The sequence below is a fragment of the Archocentrus centrarchus genome, chromosome 22, assembly GCF_007364275.1.
Source record: "Archocentrus centrarchus isolate MPI-CPG fArcCen1 chromosome 22, fArcCen1, whole genome shotgun sequence".
In the NCBI taxonomy this organism is placed as follows: domain Eukaryota; kingdom Metazoa; phylum Chordata; class Actinopteri; order Cichliformes; family Cichlidae; genus Archocentrus; species Archocentrus centrarchus.
The window spans coordinates 16,237,660-16,256,437 of NC_044367.1; the positions used below are offsets into that span (position 1 = coordinate 16,237,660).

The 18,778-nt window shown below is 40.2% G+C and overlaps 1 protein-coding gene and 1 long non-coding RNA gene across 2 annotated transcripts in view; both read left to right on the top strand.

The window, feature by feature from the left end:
- Window positions 1-8,698, top strand: part of aqr (aquarius intron-binding spliceosomal factor) — a 74,172-nt gene extending 65,474 nt beyond the window's left edge. Inside the window, exons 33-36 of the mRNA XM_030719166.1 lie at window positions 2,339-2,424; window positions 5,836-6,010; window positions 7,167-7,277; window positions 8,259-8,698. Coding sequence (XP_030575026.1) covers window positions 2,339-2,424; window positions 5,836-6,010; window positions 7,167-7,277; window positions 8,259-8,522 — 636 coding nt within the window. The 3' untranslated portion in view covers window positions 8,523-8,698. The remainder of the gene's footprint in view (window positions 1-2,338; window positions 2,425-5,835; window positions 6,011-7,166; window positions 7,278-8,258) is intronic.
- A 2,428-nt stretch (window positions 8,699-11,126) lies between these two features.
- Window positions 11,127-12,994, top strand: LOC115772826 (uncharacterized). Its single transcript, XR_004019052.1, has 2 exons — window positions 11,127-11,328; window positions 12,372-12,994. It is a non-coding gene; the product is annotated as an uncharacterized LOC115772826 (long non-coding RNA).
- Window positions 12,995-18,778: the final 5,784 nt, after the last annotated feature.

Consider the following 18,778-nt stretch of genomic DNA (forward strand, 5'->3'; position numbering starts at 1 on the left):
TCAGTCTTCATTCTGAATGACCCTCTGCAGCTGTCTAACTCTTCTACGTGACCATAAACACAGTCTTCATTTACTGAGAGCAGCAGCCCCAGCCTCTTTTACAACATGAAATCTGTGTCCAGAACCAGGACGTCTTACAAGCAGATATGATGATATGGCTGGGAAAGGTGTCTTAACATTTCCCAGCATTGCAGCTTTTAGACAGATCTGAAATCCCAAGACACATGTTGACCCGAACGCGCAAGCAATACAAAGCTGTTAACTCTGGCATCCCTGTCATTCCTCTTTTGAAAAATTGAATAATCCAGTGGTCTGATTATTACACATTCCCAGCAGTGATTACCATAAATAAGACATAGCAGGATGGAAAGAAACAAAGATGGGAGAGGTCGGTGATTGATCATAAGCTAATAGTGTGTCATTGTCTCCATAAGAAGAAAGCATGTTGGAAGAAAATGATTGGCATTAAGATAGCTGTTTGTGTCTCACTGTGTATTCTGTGTGTGTGTGTTTCCTTATGTCCTCAGACATGCAATGACATGACCTCTGTAATTCTCTCCCTGGAAGATTTCTCATAAATAACTAAACACCATGCAAAATGCTATACCTTGGGGAGAATGTCGATCCGGGCTTTGTTATCACTGTAGGCTAAGAATAACTCCCTCTCTAAAGAACCCCATTTCCTGCAAACCAAGATTCACCATTTTCTTGTGTGTCAGTATGTGCATGCTTACATACCATAGATGTTTGGCCTCATGCTATCATAAAACTAACATATTGTTGCCTCTAGTGTTGCACCTGTTCTACATAGCAACAGGGCGACGTAAATAAATACCTCATTAGCCCCATCGCTCTCAGTTTTACACATTTAACACACACACACACACACACACACTCTCCTCACATTAACTTCCTCTTATCCAAAAGGGGGTTTGGAGAGGTTCACCAAGGATTGCATTTACTAATAAGTGGTAACCACAACCACAGGATGATTTATTTAGCATGGCTTGTTAATGAATGCTGTATGGCTCCTCAGTGGTAGCTGATGTCCTATTGATCCATTTTAGAGCATGAATCTATAGAGGACAGGCCAACCTCTTTCTGCTAGACTTTGGGTTGTTTTTTTTGGTTTGTTTTTTAAAGCATGTGGCTTACGCAACTACACAGTTGCATTTCCTGTAAAGTAGTAAAACAGGACTTAATAACTTGTCTTTTAAACTCTATTTTAAGTACTGTTTTTATTTGGTTCTGTTATTTTTTGCAAGATAGGGGACACATTTTATCATATTTTTCATTAATTATTTTCATACTGTACTATCGGTTTTTCATCAGTTCAATTGATTAATTTAATTCTTTAAATATTGTAGATTTTACCAGACCAGCATGCTTTAACCAAGCATTAACCACTGAGTGCTCCATGTGGTTTATAATCAAAAGCAAAAGGAGCACCTGGCTGATTGCACTATGGTTGCACGCATGCTGTTTACACCAGCTTAATGACTACATCACAAAATGTATACATTTAAAATGTGGTTTTGGACTCACCCTTAACACCCTTAGGATACTTCTGGTCCAGCTTGGAAATACCACTAAAAATAGACACAGATCAAGGCTATATGATGAAGAAAGAGCTTGCATACACTCTTCAACACTGTCAAGGCTGTGAACTCTTGATGGGAGCAGCTCTAATCAAACTATATAGTTAGGATGGTATGAAAGTTTTCACATTCTTGCGCCTCATCAAGACCAGCCCTTTTATCAAATTTGAAGTGCACATAAAGTAACATGACTGACAAAGTGAAAACAGAGCTCTGTTCTTTATGTGGGAGAATAAGTACACTTCTCAGCAAGACAGGATTACTGGGGTATAAAAGCAAATTGGCTGACACGAGTTCCCTTAAGCTTAGGGGGAAAAAAAATCCCACGGAGAGTCACTTCTCCTACATTCTCTGTCTCCCTGAAATAATCTGTGACGCAGTCAAGTAACGACCCCCCCCCCAGGGGCCCAGGTAAGAGGCTACTGGTGGCAAATGCCCTTTAAGCCGTATTAACCCTGCTGGCTGCCCGTGTGGCCCACAGCGATAACGGCAACAAAAACAAACTACAGTCGCCGTCTCTTAACGTTCCCCCTCAAAAAGAAAGAAAAAGAATTTGAGACGGAAAGCAGTCTCGCTCATGTTTCTAAACATTTCAGCTAAATCCTTACACCTACCTAAAATCCAAACACTCATTTACTTTGCAAAGCATATCAGCTGCCGGAGCTTAGTTAGCATATCTTTGATATTTTTGTGTATTTGTGTCGTGTTGTTGAATAATAAATATATTTGTGTCTGTACAGGTTACGACAGTGGACAGGTTCCAGGGTCAGCAGAACGACTACATCATCCTCTCCCTGGTCCGCACCAAAGCTGTGGGACACCTAAGGTAATTACTTCTGTGCATGCCAAGCAGAAAAAAGTATCTGATCCAAAATAGCCTTCAGCTCTCTGCAGCTATTCTACTTTAAAATACTTGTGTAATATGAAATACTCCTAAGATAAACATCCTCCAGGGAAACAACACTGCAGAAACGCTGGCACTTAATTCTCTTGAGACAGCTGCTCTCAGGAGGATTTTTCTTTTTGTCATGTGTAACTACTGAATTAAGTTTGCTGAGGGAAATAACAGTGCTGCAGTTTTGAGGGAAGCATGAGATTAATTATGATGCAGGAAGGATAAAGGTGCTTCAGGATGCATCTATGGAGCTAACAGTAATTTTTGTCCTGGTTAAGAGAAGTCATTGTGCTCTGATGATTAGGCTGACAGTAACTAAGAGTGCAGTTTGTGCAGGGAAGCTGTAAAGCAGTCAGTATGATAGCTAACTACTTTTCAAAAGTACCTCATTCCTCTGTTCTGGTCAACCATACTCCTTTTTTGGCCTCTGCTCTCATTAGTAGCTTCATTTCCCGTTATGTTTGCTTTCTATTCTTCTGACTCCTGCTTCCTTCCCCTATTTCACTGAATTAATTTGTAGTCAAATGATCTTTCACTTCTCTGCTGCCATGAGATCCCAACAACCTCTTTCTACATTGTGTTTTTATACCAGGCAGCTGAACCACAACACTTCTTCTTCCCAGGCTGGCCAATAGCTGTGATGTACAGTAGCTGCTGTTGGGGTTCACAGCTTTATCACAGAATTGGACAGTCTACAAATTGGAGCCCAAGTGCAATTTATAAGCCATTTCCTTTGTAGCTCTCGACGCCCCACCCTTCATCGTGGCCATTTAGCTGGCACAGAAAACACTTATAAACTCTATTTTGTTCTTTTTTCATCTCACAGATGGAGCGATTAATTGATGTAGCTGAAAATGAGAAAGCACAGCTGACTTACAGAGAGGGGAAGTTTATCTTACTGGCAGTGCCTGCTCGCTTCTCTGTATCATTCATTTGATCTTGTCTCTGACTGGATATTACATTCCCACCTTTTACACATTCTCAGTGTAGCAGTTTTTCAGCACAGGGGGCATACAATAGTGCTAGGCCTTCTATTCTCCTTGATTAAGACTTCTGATATCATGGAACTTTAAGACCCTGAAAACCAAGTTATCAGGGTCTGTGGTGATTTTATATAAGAATATTTGAATCAAACCTTTTGTGATTACCCTGTCAGGCTGCATCAAATCTTAGTTTAATTTTGCTTATTTAGTTCATAATATTTATTGTTGACTGTGGTGCGAAGGATATGTATAAGAAATCGACCACTACAAGCTGTGTCCTTAAAGTTTGTATCAAGATTAATGAATGAGTAGCCATCAGTCACCATCATCATCAAAGTCCTAGATTGCAGTAATGAGATGGACAGAAATTCAGACTTTGGGAGAACTGGCACCGAGTTCTTACAGCGTCACTGCTGCTGCATCCAGCCAATTGGAATAAATCATTTATGTAAAATATAAAATAAACCAGTACAGATTTCTTTCATATATGATAATAGCATTCCCCATAGACCTGCAAGCAGACTTGAATTTATAAAATTAGTACACTTCTGTTTTAATAACAGAGCAATTAAAATACCAGAAAATGTCTCGTTAATCCAATTTTTATAGTTTTTCTTAATGGTCATTCATATGTTGGTATCCCTGACAGCTTATTAATGGTCAGCTGATTGAAAGAGCAGTGCTTCATGGGAGCTCCTAATGCTGTCCATTGTGTTTTTCTCATAATGGAATCACTGTGGTGTACCACTGGCTTTTACTTCACAATCCTCCTCCTCCTCTCTTCCCTGTCCCTGCCCCTCTCCTCATGGCAATCTGCAGCCGTGACAACCACAGGGGATGCAGCTGACCATATGATGAGCTGACCCTTGCTTTGACAGGGGGAGCATTCCTGTGATACACACAAGCACATTCGCATGCAGGAGCACACACTTTGACAGGGAAGCACAGATCCAGAAATGCTCTGACATGCACGCACACACATGTGAGAACACACACTGTCCACTTTGCCCTGTCATGTCAGAGCACAGTCCAGGTGGGCGTCCCTCAGTAGTGCCATGTCCACAGGCTATCATGCTTCATGATTGGTTCATCTGCTCCACAGCTCTGTGCTCATTGGTGTAGACAGCGGCAGTTTGTCTCTGTGGAAATGTTTCATTTTGTACCATGCCCTCATTTTTGCCTGAAATGTGCAGTAATTTTCACATTAATCTATAGGCTGCTCACAGTTACTCACTCGTACCCTGCACAATGGTTCCCATAAGCCTTTCTTTTTTCTTTTTTTTCCTCCTCTTCATATTGAGAGAACTCATCATGCATATTGCAAAGATTAATCCTCTTAATCTCATGAAGTGCTCAGGTGGACTCTACATTTCATATTTTTGGCTGTACTAGAGTATACATGTCGTATGTGTTGGTGTTTATTTGTAAAATCCTCTATAAAAAAAACACGTCTGTTGTCATATTTGTCAACATCAAAAGAAAGACTATTTTCAGTATTGCCAGAGCTGCTTGAGTAATCCAAAGATGTCTTCTTTCTTAAATGCTGTCCTCTTACAAATGTTTGGTCTCACGCTGTAGACTTGCAGGTCAGCTAAATGCTAAAGTTGAATTTGGTTGTCAACACAGATAGCTGAGACAATATAAGGATTCATTAGGTTCAAAGGGAACCCCTTTTTAAATGGTTTACATTACGACAAAGCATATTTTTGTGGCTTTTAAAGGCTGTCCAAATCTTCTCCCTTTCCTTGTGCATATGTATTGTATAGAATGTTATTATACAGTATAGTGGGATATGTACTATGAGCAGTGTATTTTTCCCCCCCACTCCTTGACTTTGATATATAGAAGAATATGCATGCATCTAGTGGCATTTGTCCACAGTACAGCAGACAAAAAAGTACTTTTGCTATTACAGCAAGCCAAGCAGGATTCCTCCATTCTCAGAGAAATGACTGCCTCTGCCCCTAATCTCTTAATACTACTTGATGGCATAAAAAAGTAACCTATCCTATCTACCCTTTCCCGTGCTCTCCTACCTCTATCTCTTTGCCTGCAGTGCTTATCCATGCCCTTTGTCTTCCATTTCTTTATTTCTCTCTTAGCTTCTGTATTTTTCCCTCTCAAGAAGTGCCTCTTATTCCTCACTAAACCTCTTTCCTCATATACTACGCTGCTTTTTCTTCACTCCCCCTTCAACCATTACTCAGTCCTTTCACTGTGATCTCTTCACTTCAGTTTTTGTTTTTGCCCCTACACAGGATCTCTTCTCCTTTTACAGTTTCACACATTTTTCTCCCACCCCTTCATGTCTTTTCCCCTCAAGTCAATCCTTTACTTTTTTTTTTTTGTCTTTCCACAGGGATGTGAGGCGTCTGGTGGTAGCCATGTCAAGAGCCAGACTGGGCCTGTACATCTTTGCCCGAGTGTCACTGTTTCAGAACTGCTTTGAATTGACTCCTGCCTTCAACCAGCTCACTGCCAGACCACTGCAGCTACACATTAGACCACATGAGTACTACAACCAGGAACAGCCTGTAAGCACATACATACATAGGCACATGCAGGTCTCTTGAAACATAATACTTTCTTCCATCTCCACCATCCCATTTTATCGTTGCTGCTCCAGCCCACTGGCTCTGTCTAATCCCCCTTTTTTATATTCTTTATGGAATCTTCATCCCCCGTGGTCTTCACTGGTCCCATGTCTTACTGCAGCTTTACCCATAGGTCCCAGTCTGTTATGAGCATTCTGCAGACCAGCTGCAAACATGGGAAACACAGACCTGGCTATAATTAGCCCCGAAGGTCAGAAGACAAAACCACCCGACTGGCCAGCATGAAACAACCATTGTCTGGTCACGGTGTCTCACTGACTGGCGTGTGTGGCAACATTGATGTCTAAAATACCCCATAGCCTCTCTGACACTTCCTCTGACACTAGAGTGTTCACCCCCATGGGGACAGTTCTTTCGGGCACACACATGTGGCCCCTGCTTAGCCCGTCTATCTAGAGTCAGTAAACCCCCGCTGCTTACACACACATAAAGATTAAAAGTCAGACTTTGTCTGGCAACACTCGACTGGAACTGTCACGGGCTATTTAACGGTGCTAATTTAGAAACCGCTATTAAAAACAGCTGCTTAAAACTTCATATGGAAGCATGCATATTTCATCTGTAATCATATGCAGTCACTGAGAAAAATACTGACCCCTCAGTGTTTTTAGTGATGGTTTTACTGCAGAGAAACCACACAGAGTTAAAGTATGCAGTAGTACACTTTGACATGATGCCCCCAGGGCATCTGTGGACATCTCCCCTGTATTTAAGAGGCAACCACCAAGCAGATTGAATATTCTGTTTGCCTCAGTCTTCAGTTTAGCCTGCAAGACTCTGTCTGCATACTGATAATATCAAATTAAAAACTCTACATCCTTGACTTCTTTTGGTAATGTGTGAGCAGTGATCACTGGAGAGAGAAATTTGTTTCACATAACCAGCGGGTAGCTGTGGGCTGCTAAATTGTAATTTCCCTGCACATTTTACCTCAGATCAATACCTAACCAAGTGGTGTCTGAAAGAGTGATCCCTAACAAGACAGATAAAGTTATTCATTATAATTCTTCTCTAGTCACATCCTGGACTCAAATCAAACTTCTCTTACTTCTATCCTTTTGTTTCTATCCTTCAGCGAGATGCTTCTGGACAGCCCGACCAAATCGTGAAGAATATGCCAGAAATGGCCAACCTGGTGTATAATATGTACATGCACATGATCCAGACCTCCCAGCTGTATAGACAGGTAAAACCCACAAAATGGACAGTGTGAAAAGGAGCTGTGTAAATCAACTAGCAGCACACCTACTACTGTTTGATACTACAGTATCCTAAAAGATTCCTCTGTAATAAACTTGAGGCAATTTAAAACTGGCAATGTTCCTGTGTTGACATGCTTACAGATGTCATCAACTTTGTTGGCCGCTGTCAACGCCTGTCCCCTGTTGCCATTTTTGTATTTTTTTTTTAACCTTTAACTTTTAAAGCAGTAAAGTAAATAGGTCAGAGATAAGAAATGTTGAGGTTGTGCATATAGAGAATGAACAGGCCACAAAGCAAAATGTTATGAGAAGTTCAAGTAGTTTTTCCAATGTACGTTCATTGTCATAATGTCTCATGTGCTCATTTAAAGAGGAATAATAGAGGATACTAAAAATATATGTACTTAAAAAGAAGAGACATTTTTACTATGAAGCTGTCTGTACTACAATACCCACGTCAAAGTATAACTTTCTATAGAATATATCTATATTTCAAACACTTATTTGCAACTCTGCTAGACACGCTTACTAACTAATACAGTCTGAGTGCTGCATTAAATCCATGAAGATTGTGATGTTCATTTTTTCCTTTATATGTATTGACACACTGTAATGGTTATTTTAGAGCCCGCTGTTCAAGGTGGTGTTTAATGGCATTGTGTTAGACTGGCACACACACCCCCGCCCCCACCCCTACTACTTATATTTATGATGGCAGGTTGAATAACAGAAGCACCTCTGCACAACACAGTTAAACAGCACCTCAAGTTGAACAAACACCTCTTTTAAACAAAAACTGCAAATGAAGGACTCATTACAGGGCTTCTGTATAGGATTACATCAGTTTTGGCTGTGTGCTCTTATAACTAGTTAGCTGGGTATATTTGACAATATAATGTCAAAAGTAAAGTGGAAATATTTTCCTTCATTTTTTTGAATATTTTCCTTTTCTTCTGACTTCTCAGCAGCAACAGCAAGAACTGGCTCTGCCTCCACCACAGACCCAAAAAGATGCTGGTGCTTTGCCGACCACAGCTACATCTGAGGAACCACAGGAGGAAACCCCCATGGAGCAGGAAAACCCAGAAGGAATGGCGAGCACAGAGACAAACTCAGAGGACACCAGTGAGAAGGAAGGAAACCAGGATACAGAAGGCCATGCTAAGATGCCAGAGCATCCTGGTAGAGACAGCGACAGTGATGGAGAGGAGAGCGCAGATGAGCAATAACAGTAGAACATCCTGATATGGAACTACTATAGAGGGACCAAATAGATCCCCTAAAGAAAAATGTAGTGCTTAGTCAGCAATTTTAAATTTGTTTTGTACTGGAAAGAGATCCTTGTGATGTTTCATTATCTTTTTCTAAAACATTTGATTTTCATTACTATCAGTACTTTATTAAAAAAAAGGAAATTATTCAAAGTGTGGCGTCATTACTATACTGATACCCAAGCACCACAACTGATAACTCCACTTTATATATCTCACACACATAACTAACACATACAGCACTGTGCAAAAGTGTTAAGCTACTCCTCATGTCTTTGTTTTGCTAAAAAAAAAAAAGGGGGGGGGGGGGGGTAGGCACAGTGATTTATTGGAACATGCAAACAATTAGAAATATAGTATTTAAGGTGAAACGAGCTTGAAAGTCAGCATTTGGTATGACCACCTTTATTCTTAAACAGCCTGAATTCTCTAAGGCAAGTGTTCTTGTAATTTATTTAAGTGGTCTTCAGGAATAGTTCTCCGGGCTAATGTTGAGGTCTGGGCTCTGAGATGGCCAATCCATGACTGACCATGTTGTACTGTGTCTTTTTTCTATCAAGGCATTCTTTACTGCATTGGCAGTGTGTTTGGGATCATTGTCATACTGGAAAATAAAGCCACTGCCAATCAGAGCTTTCCAGATGGTGTTGCGTGATGGATCAAACTCTGATTTCTGCATTCATAATTACAGAGGTTTTGACAAGTCTGACAACATCAGTGGCTGAAATGCAGCCGCAAACCATGACAGAGCCTCCACTGTGTTTTCCAGATGGCTGTGGACACTCACTGACCTCCTACATGCATACTGACCACGATTCAAACCAGAAATTGCTAATTTACACTTGTCATTCCATAAGACCTGTTGCCTCTGATTTTCATTCCAGTTGTTGTGTAATTTGACAGACCTCAGCCTTTTCTCCTTGTTTTCCATCCTTAGGAATTGTTTCTCGACAGCCACCCTTGCATTTCTGATGAGTCTTTGGCAAACAGTAGATGGATAAACTGAAGGGTGAGTTGCATCTGTCAGGCCGTGTGAGGACTTTGCTGGATTTGTTCCTATTTCACAGGGACATGGCTTTCAGATGCTGTTCATCTTCTGTAGATAGTTTTTTTTCAGGCCTGCCACTTCTTTTGTCTCCACTTTTCCAATTTCCTCAAGCGTTTTAAGAACACACTGCACACCATGCTGAGATATGCCAAGTTTTTGGCTAATAACCTGTCCAAGTGTTATTTTTAGCAATTTTCATAGATTAAAAAAAAAAGTGGTAGGAACATTTTTAGTGTTTTTGCAACAGGCTGCTAGTAACAAAGTGCCTAAAGATACAATTTAAAATGGGTTCTTTGCTAAGTTGGTTGTCATGTGTAACATAACACTGGTTCATCCCTTGATTTAGGAGTATTTTTTACACTTGGATTCACAGGTCAGTGTTAAGTGGCCTAACAACAACAAAAAAGACATTCCTCTGAAAGTGGTCAGGTACAAGGAAAATAAGTGGAAAAAATCCAAAGAAATACAAAAGAAAGGACTTACAGTACTGTATACAGAGACTGAGAGACTCTGATACTTTCATACATTCATCTACTTCCTACTGCATAAAGCACAGTTGAAATTTCATTGGCTCAGCCTATACCAGCAACAGAAGCTGCAAATAAGCTCCATTTGTAGGTCAGTCACTTCATCCAAAGGCCAGTGTGCGTGCTGGGGGATTTCAAGTTCCCCTCTTTATGTACACAGTCACTCAACCAGCAAGCCTCAAATTATCTGCCATTCATGATTTTGTGTGGCGTACTAACAGCAAAGTGCTCCACAGCTGGATAAATCTTAGGGTTAACACACAATGACCAAATTCAAGAAAATAATTGAGCAGGCAGAAGGTGTGTTGACATTAAAACAACCAAAACTTGAAAATATAAACATCAATAAATTAATTAAAATGAAAAGGTTAACACAGTCCATAACCCTGCAGGCAAAAACACAGACTGGAAATTAATTCATTATCATGCACCAGATGATTTTTAAAATTTTTTTTATTATTGTTACATCATACCTCAGGCAAGCTGATAGAACAGGTCAGCTGCACAGCTGCTTGTGCCTGGGCTAGTTAAAAGACCTGATGGAGAACCATGTGTTGATGGATGTGGAGAGACATCATCTGCATTCAGTCAAGTGTGTAGCCATGAAATGTCTTTCTTTTTTCTGTCTCCTGAGTGCAGGGCACTCTGGGTTAAGGTTTAACATGAGTATTTTGGAGTCATAAGACATGCCTTTTTGTTGGCTGAGGAAAGGATTAGAATGAGTGGTTAGATAAGAGGCTACCTCTGTTGGCTGAGGCTGCACATATGAATTGCTATAAGTTTTGACATGGAGCCAACAAGAATATGACCTGTGTCACAAGGATTAAATATTTTATAGGTTATGGTTAACAATTTCCTGACTTTTGTATCAAATGTTCTGTCATATTACCCGCTCCTAGAAACCCATGACACCAGGCATACTTCTCTCTTGAGTCACATGAATGTCTGCATTGTGTAATGTCCTTCCTCTATTAAGCCTCTCAGTTAACCTTCTGTTTTCAGCTTTCCTCATGAGAATTCAGTCGCCTGTGGTACCTTGTTGTAGTAAATTAGAGCTAACTGGTGGGAAGTGGCTACTGCTCTCACACACACATCATCTCTGTGAGCCTCCAGGAGGATCTGGGAGATTTGCTGCAAACAAGAAGGAAATCGGGTGCACACGTCCTCCACAACCTTTCCTCTGCTGAAGGTGAACATGTCTTTTATACTCACACGGCAGGTATTCATTGGGTTAATAGCTACTTTGCAAAGCTCTCACTTCTAACCTTTGCTAAGAGCTGATTCATCACTGAGACTAACAGCATGCAGAGAAACTGTTGAATATTCATCAGCGTTTTGCTTGCTGTATGTCGACTTGTAATTTAAGATGTCTTTAGTGGTGTTGATAAAACTGACATTTTTTTAATAGGTTCAGATCTAGGGTGGAGGGTGGAGTTTTTTTTTAAAGGTGCTTGTAGTAAATTTAACAATGCAAAAGCAAAAAAATATATGAGGTGAAGAATTTGAAGCGTTTTCATGCCATTTGTTTATATAATCATTGTGGTTTGGTGGCTCCTCCAGCTCATCTTTTTTTCTTTTTTTTTTTTAAGTGAGGGCATTTACCAAAGCACGAGATCCACCATGGGACACACTCGTGTTGAATGTTTAATCTATTGCCCAACACTACGTGACAGCAGTGTCACAACAGGAAATTACACATTACATAGAGTCAAGACAGCAGAGCCTGAAGGGGAAGAGGATCTGACCATTGTGTCTTAAACCTACACCAGGCTCAGAGAATCAGTCTGACAACACACAACGCTTTCACGCTCGTAAAACCATCAGTTTTACAATCTCAACTTAAAGGCTTGGCCTTAGGGTCGATTTTTCTGGAGGATTTTATTGCACAAAAACATTTAAAACCTTATTCCTCGGGCCAGCTTATCATGCTTTGTCAAGAGCGGTGTCTAATCCTGTACATACAGATCATTAACAGGACACATTTCAATCTAATAATCTCCCGTCATCACTGAAGAAGCACTGCTGCTCACAGGAAACACAGCTGCCGCTGTAGTGACTGACCCACCGTCACATGCAACCTGAAGTACTCTTTAGCAAGACTTTCTGCCAAATTCGAACAGTCTGCTAGTTCTGTTTAACAGTTTTACTGAAGTCAAAGCGTTTGCCCTTGCAAAGTGTGCCAATGTCCTCTTGAAGTAAATTATCATTCTAAGCTTCTTCTCTTTTTCCCAGACTAAGATGGCCACTTGCGGGTCATGTTTCTGGTGCATCATATGGCTCATTATTCTGCTGTGCATTGGGTGGCCCATCAGCATCACCTTAGGGGGTCTCTACGGCCTCTTCAGCCCCCTCACCACCTGCCTCGGCCTGGACCGACTGTCCGATTTACTTCTGGAGGGAGCCAATGTTGGAAGAACCTGTGCCAATAACATGAGGCACAGCAAGCCTTTGTGCTGAAATCCACCCTTTCTGATCGAGACCAGACAGAACAGAGGTCGAAGGTAGAAAGAGAACAGGCTTCACCTCAGGAAGAACTGCTAATGTCTGATTTATGCGGAACTATTCCAACACAACTGGCAAACAAGCCACTGAGAAACTTTCTAGCAACTTATGTCCACAAGTCCTGGAAAATGGATTCCTCTCTTACTGGTAACATGTAATTAACTACAGATTTGAAATTTCCATAGGTTTGTCAGGAAGAAAATAGGCTTGTTGTTCATGGTCTGTGTTTGCTGTTTAATTTATGATGACACTGCATGGAGAAGATAAGAATGAAAATGGCAATTTAAACAATGGAAATATTTAGACTTGGAAATGTCTTTATGGAAATGCGATTAAAACTGCTTTGAACTTGCCCTTCGTGTTTGTTGATTGACTTTTTGTGCACTTATTTTGAGGAAAATCCATGCCGTGAAATAACGAACATAAATAAAGCTGCAGATTTGAACAGACGAATTTGAGGTTTCATTCACTCATTTTTGTCTACTTGTGTTTTCACATTAGTGGGTCACAGTTGTTTGGGTCTCATCCAAAAATGAATTAAATTGGAGTCAGGGAGACAACACTGAGGTGCGCTGCTAGGTGACGCCAAGCCCAACACACCTCTACACATATATAATCCTATTCATTTTCAGCCAGCTTTCTTCCGATTGGCTGCCCATCACAAACAGAATGTTTGAAAAGGAGGTAGATGGGGCTATTGCACTCACAGCACTCCTGGTACCTGAGATGGATATCCCCTGTCTTTTGACATCATGCAGAGCCAAGAGCAGTCTATTTAATATGAACTTCCACAGCTGTCGAGTACAGTATATGACAGAAAATAAGGAAAAGTAAAATGATGACTTTAAATTATTCTTTTGGCCACCTGGAGGCAGTAAAACAGGCAGTACACACAAATATTAGAGATTTTAAAGATCTCCATATAGCCATGCCATGTTCAGCCACTGTCAGCTTTGTTCCTGTTTGGAATTTGATGATCACTGCCACACAGTGTAAGGATTTATTATTAGTAGTAAAAACTATCCAGAGCCTTTCAGATAACACAGCACTAAACTGACCATACTAAGTCAGCAAAACACTGAAGAAGCACTCAGAAAATAAGTGTACAAATAAAATGATTTAGTGGCAAAGAGCTGATCCTCACACTGACAGGCAGATCATAAACTTCTCTAGCAACTTCCCTAGCACCAACTTTCAAATGATAAATGTAGTGTTCAGACCCATTAGCTCAAAGATCTTCTAAGCTACTTGCATTTGTACTGTTGTTTTCTACAGGGAGGGTGTAATAAGTTTGAGACTGCAACTGGCTCTGGGCTAAACAAGTAAACTTGTTATGAAAGTTTTGAGCTTGTGGTTCAGTGTATAGGCCAAATTTTCCTTTGAAAATATACATTTCAAATAAAAAAGGAAAAGCCTCTGAAGTGCTAGATGGTTGCACAGAAGTTTTGACACTGTGGGCTCCTGCCTGAGTAAGTTATTGAATTTTGAAAGTCAAGACCCACAGGAAAAGTTGAGTGGTTCTCAGCTCAGAGCTTTGAATGAGAGGCAGACTGGCTTTGTGGACCAAGTATAATTAATCTGAGATTCTTCACCCGATAATTGGATGATGTGTTGCTTTTTTTTGCGTGTGCTTTGTAGCACTTTCACAACTATTTCAAAGCTAGAGCTAGGTCATTGCACAGTAAGCATGCAAAAGATGTTGAGCTCAAAACTCTGTACTTGGCAAAGTGCAAAAATTTAACCAATATGTTACTTTTGTTTAAATAATTGGTTTCAGATAAAAACAATTAAACTAGCACAAAGCTGAAAGCATGCAAAACCAAAACTTTAATCAGCCCAAAGTTTTTTTTTTTTGCAGTTTTAATATTTTTTCTATTTAGTGCTTATTTCTTAAACATATTTTGTTACTCACACCATTGCTAGTCATGTTTTAATTTTATTAACTATTTGATTCTATGTTTTGTTCATGTATATTCAGGCATTATGTAATTTCACATTCTTCTGACCTTAATGCCCCCCTTTTCTTTGTCTTTTTTGCCATAAAACTTTAATTTTGACCTTAAGTCAAGTCTATGCTATTATTCCATGCAGTCTCCCAGAGGGACATTAGCCTATGTTTAATTCCATTTCTTTAAGGCTAATTGTTACATTCAACCCATATGACTCAGCCCAGTGTGCCCCCGAGCTACCGTGACAAATAAGGGAGGGAATGCTTGTGCTTGACCAAACATTTTAGAGGAAGATCATAGTAAATTACCATTTACATCTAGCACATACTAATTTAGTGACCGTGAGCCACCTTTAGCTGTGTTACTGCTGTTGGAGTGAGTAAGACTTGCTCTAGTAAAGCTTTGCCCCCCCCCGTTAACCTTCACTTGCAGTAACTGGCACACTGAAAAAGAACCAAAGCTAAAAGTCAAACAGTAATACATGGCTCCAGAGGTTAAATGGAACATTCCACTCTGGTCTCCCTTAAAGGGGGATCTGCCATGACTCATCAGTGAAATCAGTAACTTAAATAACCACTTGTTACAGCCAAAGTATGCAGAAGAGCATCTCTGAACACAACGCATCAAACCTTCAAGTAGATGGGCAACAGCAGCAGAAGACCACATCAGGTACCACTCTTTTCAGCAAAGAATGGGAAATTGAGGCTACAATTTGCATGGGCCCACCAAATATGAGCAACAGAATATAGGAAAAAAGGTTACCTTGTCTGATTTGTCTCAATTTCTTCTGCGGCATTCAGATGGTAAGGTCAGAATTTGGTGTAAACAACATGAAAACATAGCTCCATCCTGCCTTTTATCAATGATTCAGGCTGCTGGTGGTCGTAATGTGTAAGGGTTATTATCTTGGCACATTTAGATCCCTTACTGGGCATCGTTTCAGCACCACAGCCTACCTGAGTATTGTTGCTGACCATGTCCATCTCTTTATGACCACAGAGTACCCATCTTCTGATGGCTGCTTCCAGCTTGATAATGCTGCATGTTACAAAGCTCAAAACTGGTTTCTCGAACATGAGAGTAAGTTCACTGTACTCAAATGGCCTCCACAGTCACCAGATCTCTATCCAATAGAGCACCTTTGGGATGTGGTGGAACAGCAGAGTCACACCAATGATGTTCAGGCCAAGAATCTTCTTCAACTGTGTGATGCTGTCATGTCAGTATGGACCAAAATATTTGAGGAATGTTTCCAGCACCTTGTTGAATCTACAATACCAGTCAAAAGTTTGGACACACTTAGGGTAAGTGTGTCCAAACATTTGACTGGTACTGTATGCAAAAAAAAAAAATTAAGGCAGTTCTGATGGCAAAAGGGAGTCCAACCTGGTACTAGCAAGGTGTACCTAACAAAGTGTCCAGTGAGTGTATAAGTTCACAGCAAACATCACAGTAAGTTCACTGAAAAAGTCAGCTTAAAGGTCCATCTGAAGCACCTTTCCTTCTTTTATCTTGGTATATACATACTTTTTGATGCTGGTGCGAGATGAACAGCACCACATGAAACAGAATTACAGCTCAAAAGAAATCCGAAAGGAACCGATGGGGTCGTGCAATGGCAGTGTATAACTGAACTATTTATTGGAGAATAAATGTGCAGTACTTTCATGAGGCATAATTTTCTTTTGAGGGTGGAGCAGATTTACCTCCACAACAGCATCTCTGAACCCAGCAGGGTGGATGCCTGATGCAACAAAAGCAGCACGTTAGAACTGCTAATATGTACATGCTGTGGAGGCGAACTAAAACAGTTCAAATGTGTGCGAGACCGAAAAGCAAAAGCCTGTTTAGCAGAGCGTCTTCAGGTGTGTGGGTTCTTTGCTTAAAAACTCAGAAGCTTTCCTATCAGTTTTGACTGGCATCATGTATTCTCAGCTACCACCAAAATAGCTCAGGATTCAACACTTAGGAGCCCCTCTAAATACTTACCAAAAATGCTCTTGCTGAGCAGCCTACCTACAAATCCTTGTAGCTGTCAATGTTGAAGCTTATTCAAATTTGATTCATAAATTATTCATGTTCAAACTAAACTGCGTCTTATCCCCATTTTCTAGCCTTAACTATTGACTGAAACTGTGACAAAACTTCAATCATTCTTTCAAATGCCGGCTATAATCTGACACAAATTTCCTTAATAAATGAGGTAGCCAATGCCCAAATGCATATTGCAATATTCATGTGGGTGCAATATGAGACCTATTTAGATTGCTTTTTGTCTGCCCAACTCTGCTCCCAAATATCCTGAGGAGGAAAGCCACTTGCAATAAATAAATAAATAAATAAAAGATAGATTTGAATTCAACTTTGTCTGTTTTTTTTTTTGCCCCAGAAGACTTGGCATTGGATACAGAAGGCAATAGGCCTTAATGCCAAGTGAGAGAGAGAGAAAGAGTGTGTGAGAGAGAGAGAGAGAGAGAGAGAGAGAGAGAGAGGAGGGGGGAGAATAGTAAATTTTTTATTGGGGTCTGAGACTGGCTATGGAAAAAGCCTGTTCTTACTGGCTTCAGGGAGACCTGGAAAGCAAAGAGAGAAGATGAGTATATGCCTCCCCATTCAATTAGCCACATACTGCTCTGTAATTTCTCCCCCAAATACAGGCACATGTGTGCACACACAAATACAAAGTTACATGGGTACTCTGTGAAATGGCTATATGAGTAAATGTCGGTTTGCCAGGCCTCACTCTGAGCCATTTCTCTGATCAGCAGCAGAGAGAACTTCTCCTGGTCTCCAACCTTCTAATAAGAGATTTTAGACAGGGTTTATATTGTTGTTGTTTTGTTGTTTTTACTGAAATATCCATCTGTAAAAACAACAAATCACCTCAGTGGGAATTTGATGGTTTGTTTTAACCTGGTCACATTAAACGGTCACTCAACCAATCAATCAATAGATTCTCCATAAACATGTTTGGACCCATTTTTTTTTTTATTTAATCAAATATATGAAAATGGTGCACACAGTATGCTGAAATAATTAAAATCAGGAAATAGCTGCTCAAAAACTAAATAAACAAGTATAAATATTTGACTGAACTTTTTCACTGTGTTTAAGTCAACATCACCAAAAGTGAAGAGGTTTGACCCAGTTTTACTGTATAAGGTTTTACTATGCTGCACTAAGACCTTAATTATGGAAATATTATGGATTAGTTAACAGTGTGGTAAGTGTGCTTGTTACAGAAAACAAACATGTTTGAGCAACAGTCTATTAATAATTAGTAATGCAGTTTTTTTCCCCTAATTCTGACCATTTTAAATTACTCTAATATTTAAATGTAATAATTTCATAATGATGCTGTGCCATGATAAACATAAACAAGCTTTTATTTTCACCTACACTTCAGCACTTATTTTCCAAGTGTCTCTTCAGTGTAGCCCCATGAGCTTATTATGTAACGGATGTTCATAAAGTATAAAAAAAAATGAAAACTGTGCACGTTAGGAAAGTGTGGCTTACTGTCCAAGTATCAGTGATAATGAATGAGCAAATGCTTGCAGTATAACTTCAGGCATAGTGACAGTGATCCAAAGTGTGTGCTCCTTTGAGGTACTCAGCAGAAGACTTTAACATAAGCCAAAAACATGTCACTCAGTATTCGGTGCACGGGCCAGAAAGAGGACACCCAGTTTTCACTGAGCAATATGTTTCATGTCTTCTTTTGGCTGCGACCTTTCAATGGCTCCTGATGCTCAAGAAAGATGAATGTTGGAACGGCCAAAGTATTTCCAGACAGTTTTTATTAAGTGAGCTTTTGGTGAACAGCTGATATGCTTCAGCCCTGGGACATTTCAGCAACCCTTCATGTTACCCACTTAGCTGCTGTATCAGGTGAATAACTTCCCCTCAAGCTGGGTTCTTTAAAAAGGCATGTACTTTGTTTGTGATGAATTCCCTATAGAAAATCAATATGTTTTTTTTGTTCTGGACAGTTTTGTCCTTATTATTGCATCTCCTCGGCTGAGTAATGATGACGATCTCCGGAGGGGTTGTGAGCGGGACAAGAACGATCATGCCACAATGATTTAATCTCAGTAACTGCTAAAGTGAAAGTCACACTACAGGACTATTTGAGCAGCCTCCAAGTGTCTCTGTGTATAATTCAGGCACTGGCATGAGCCTTTCACA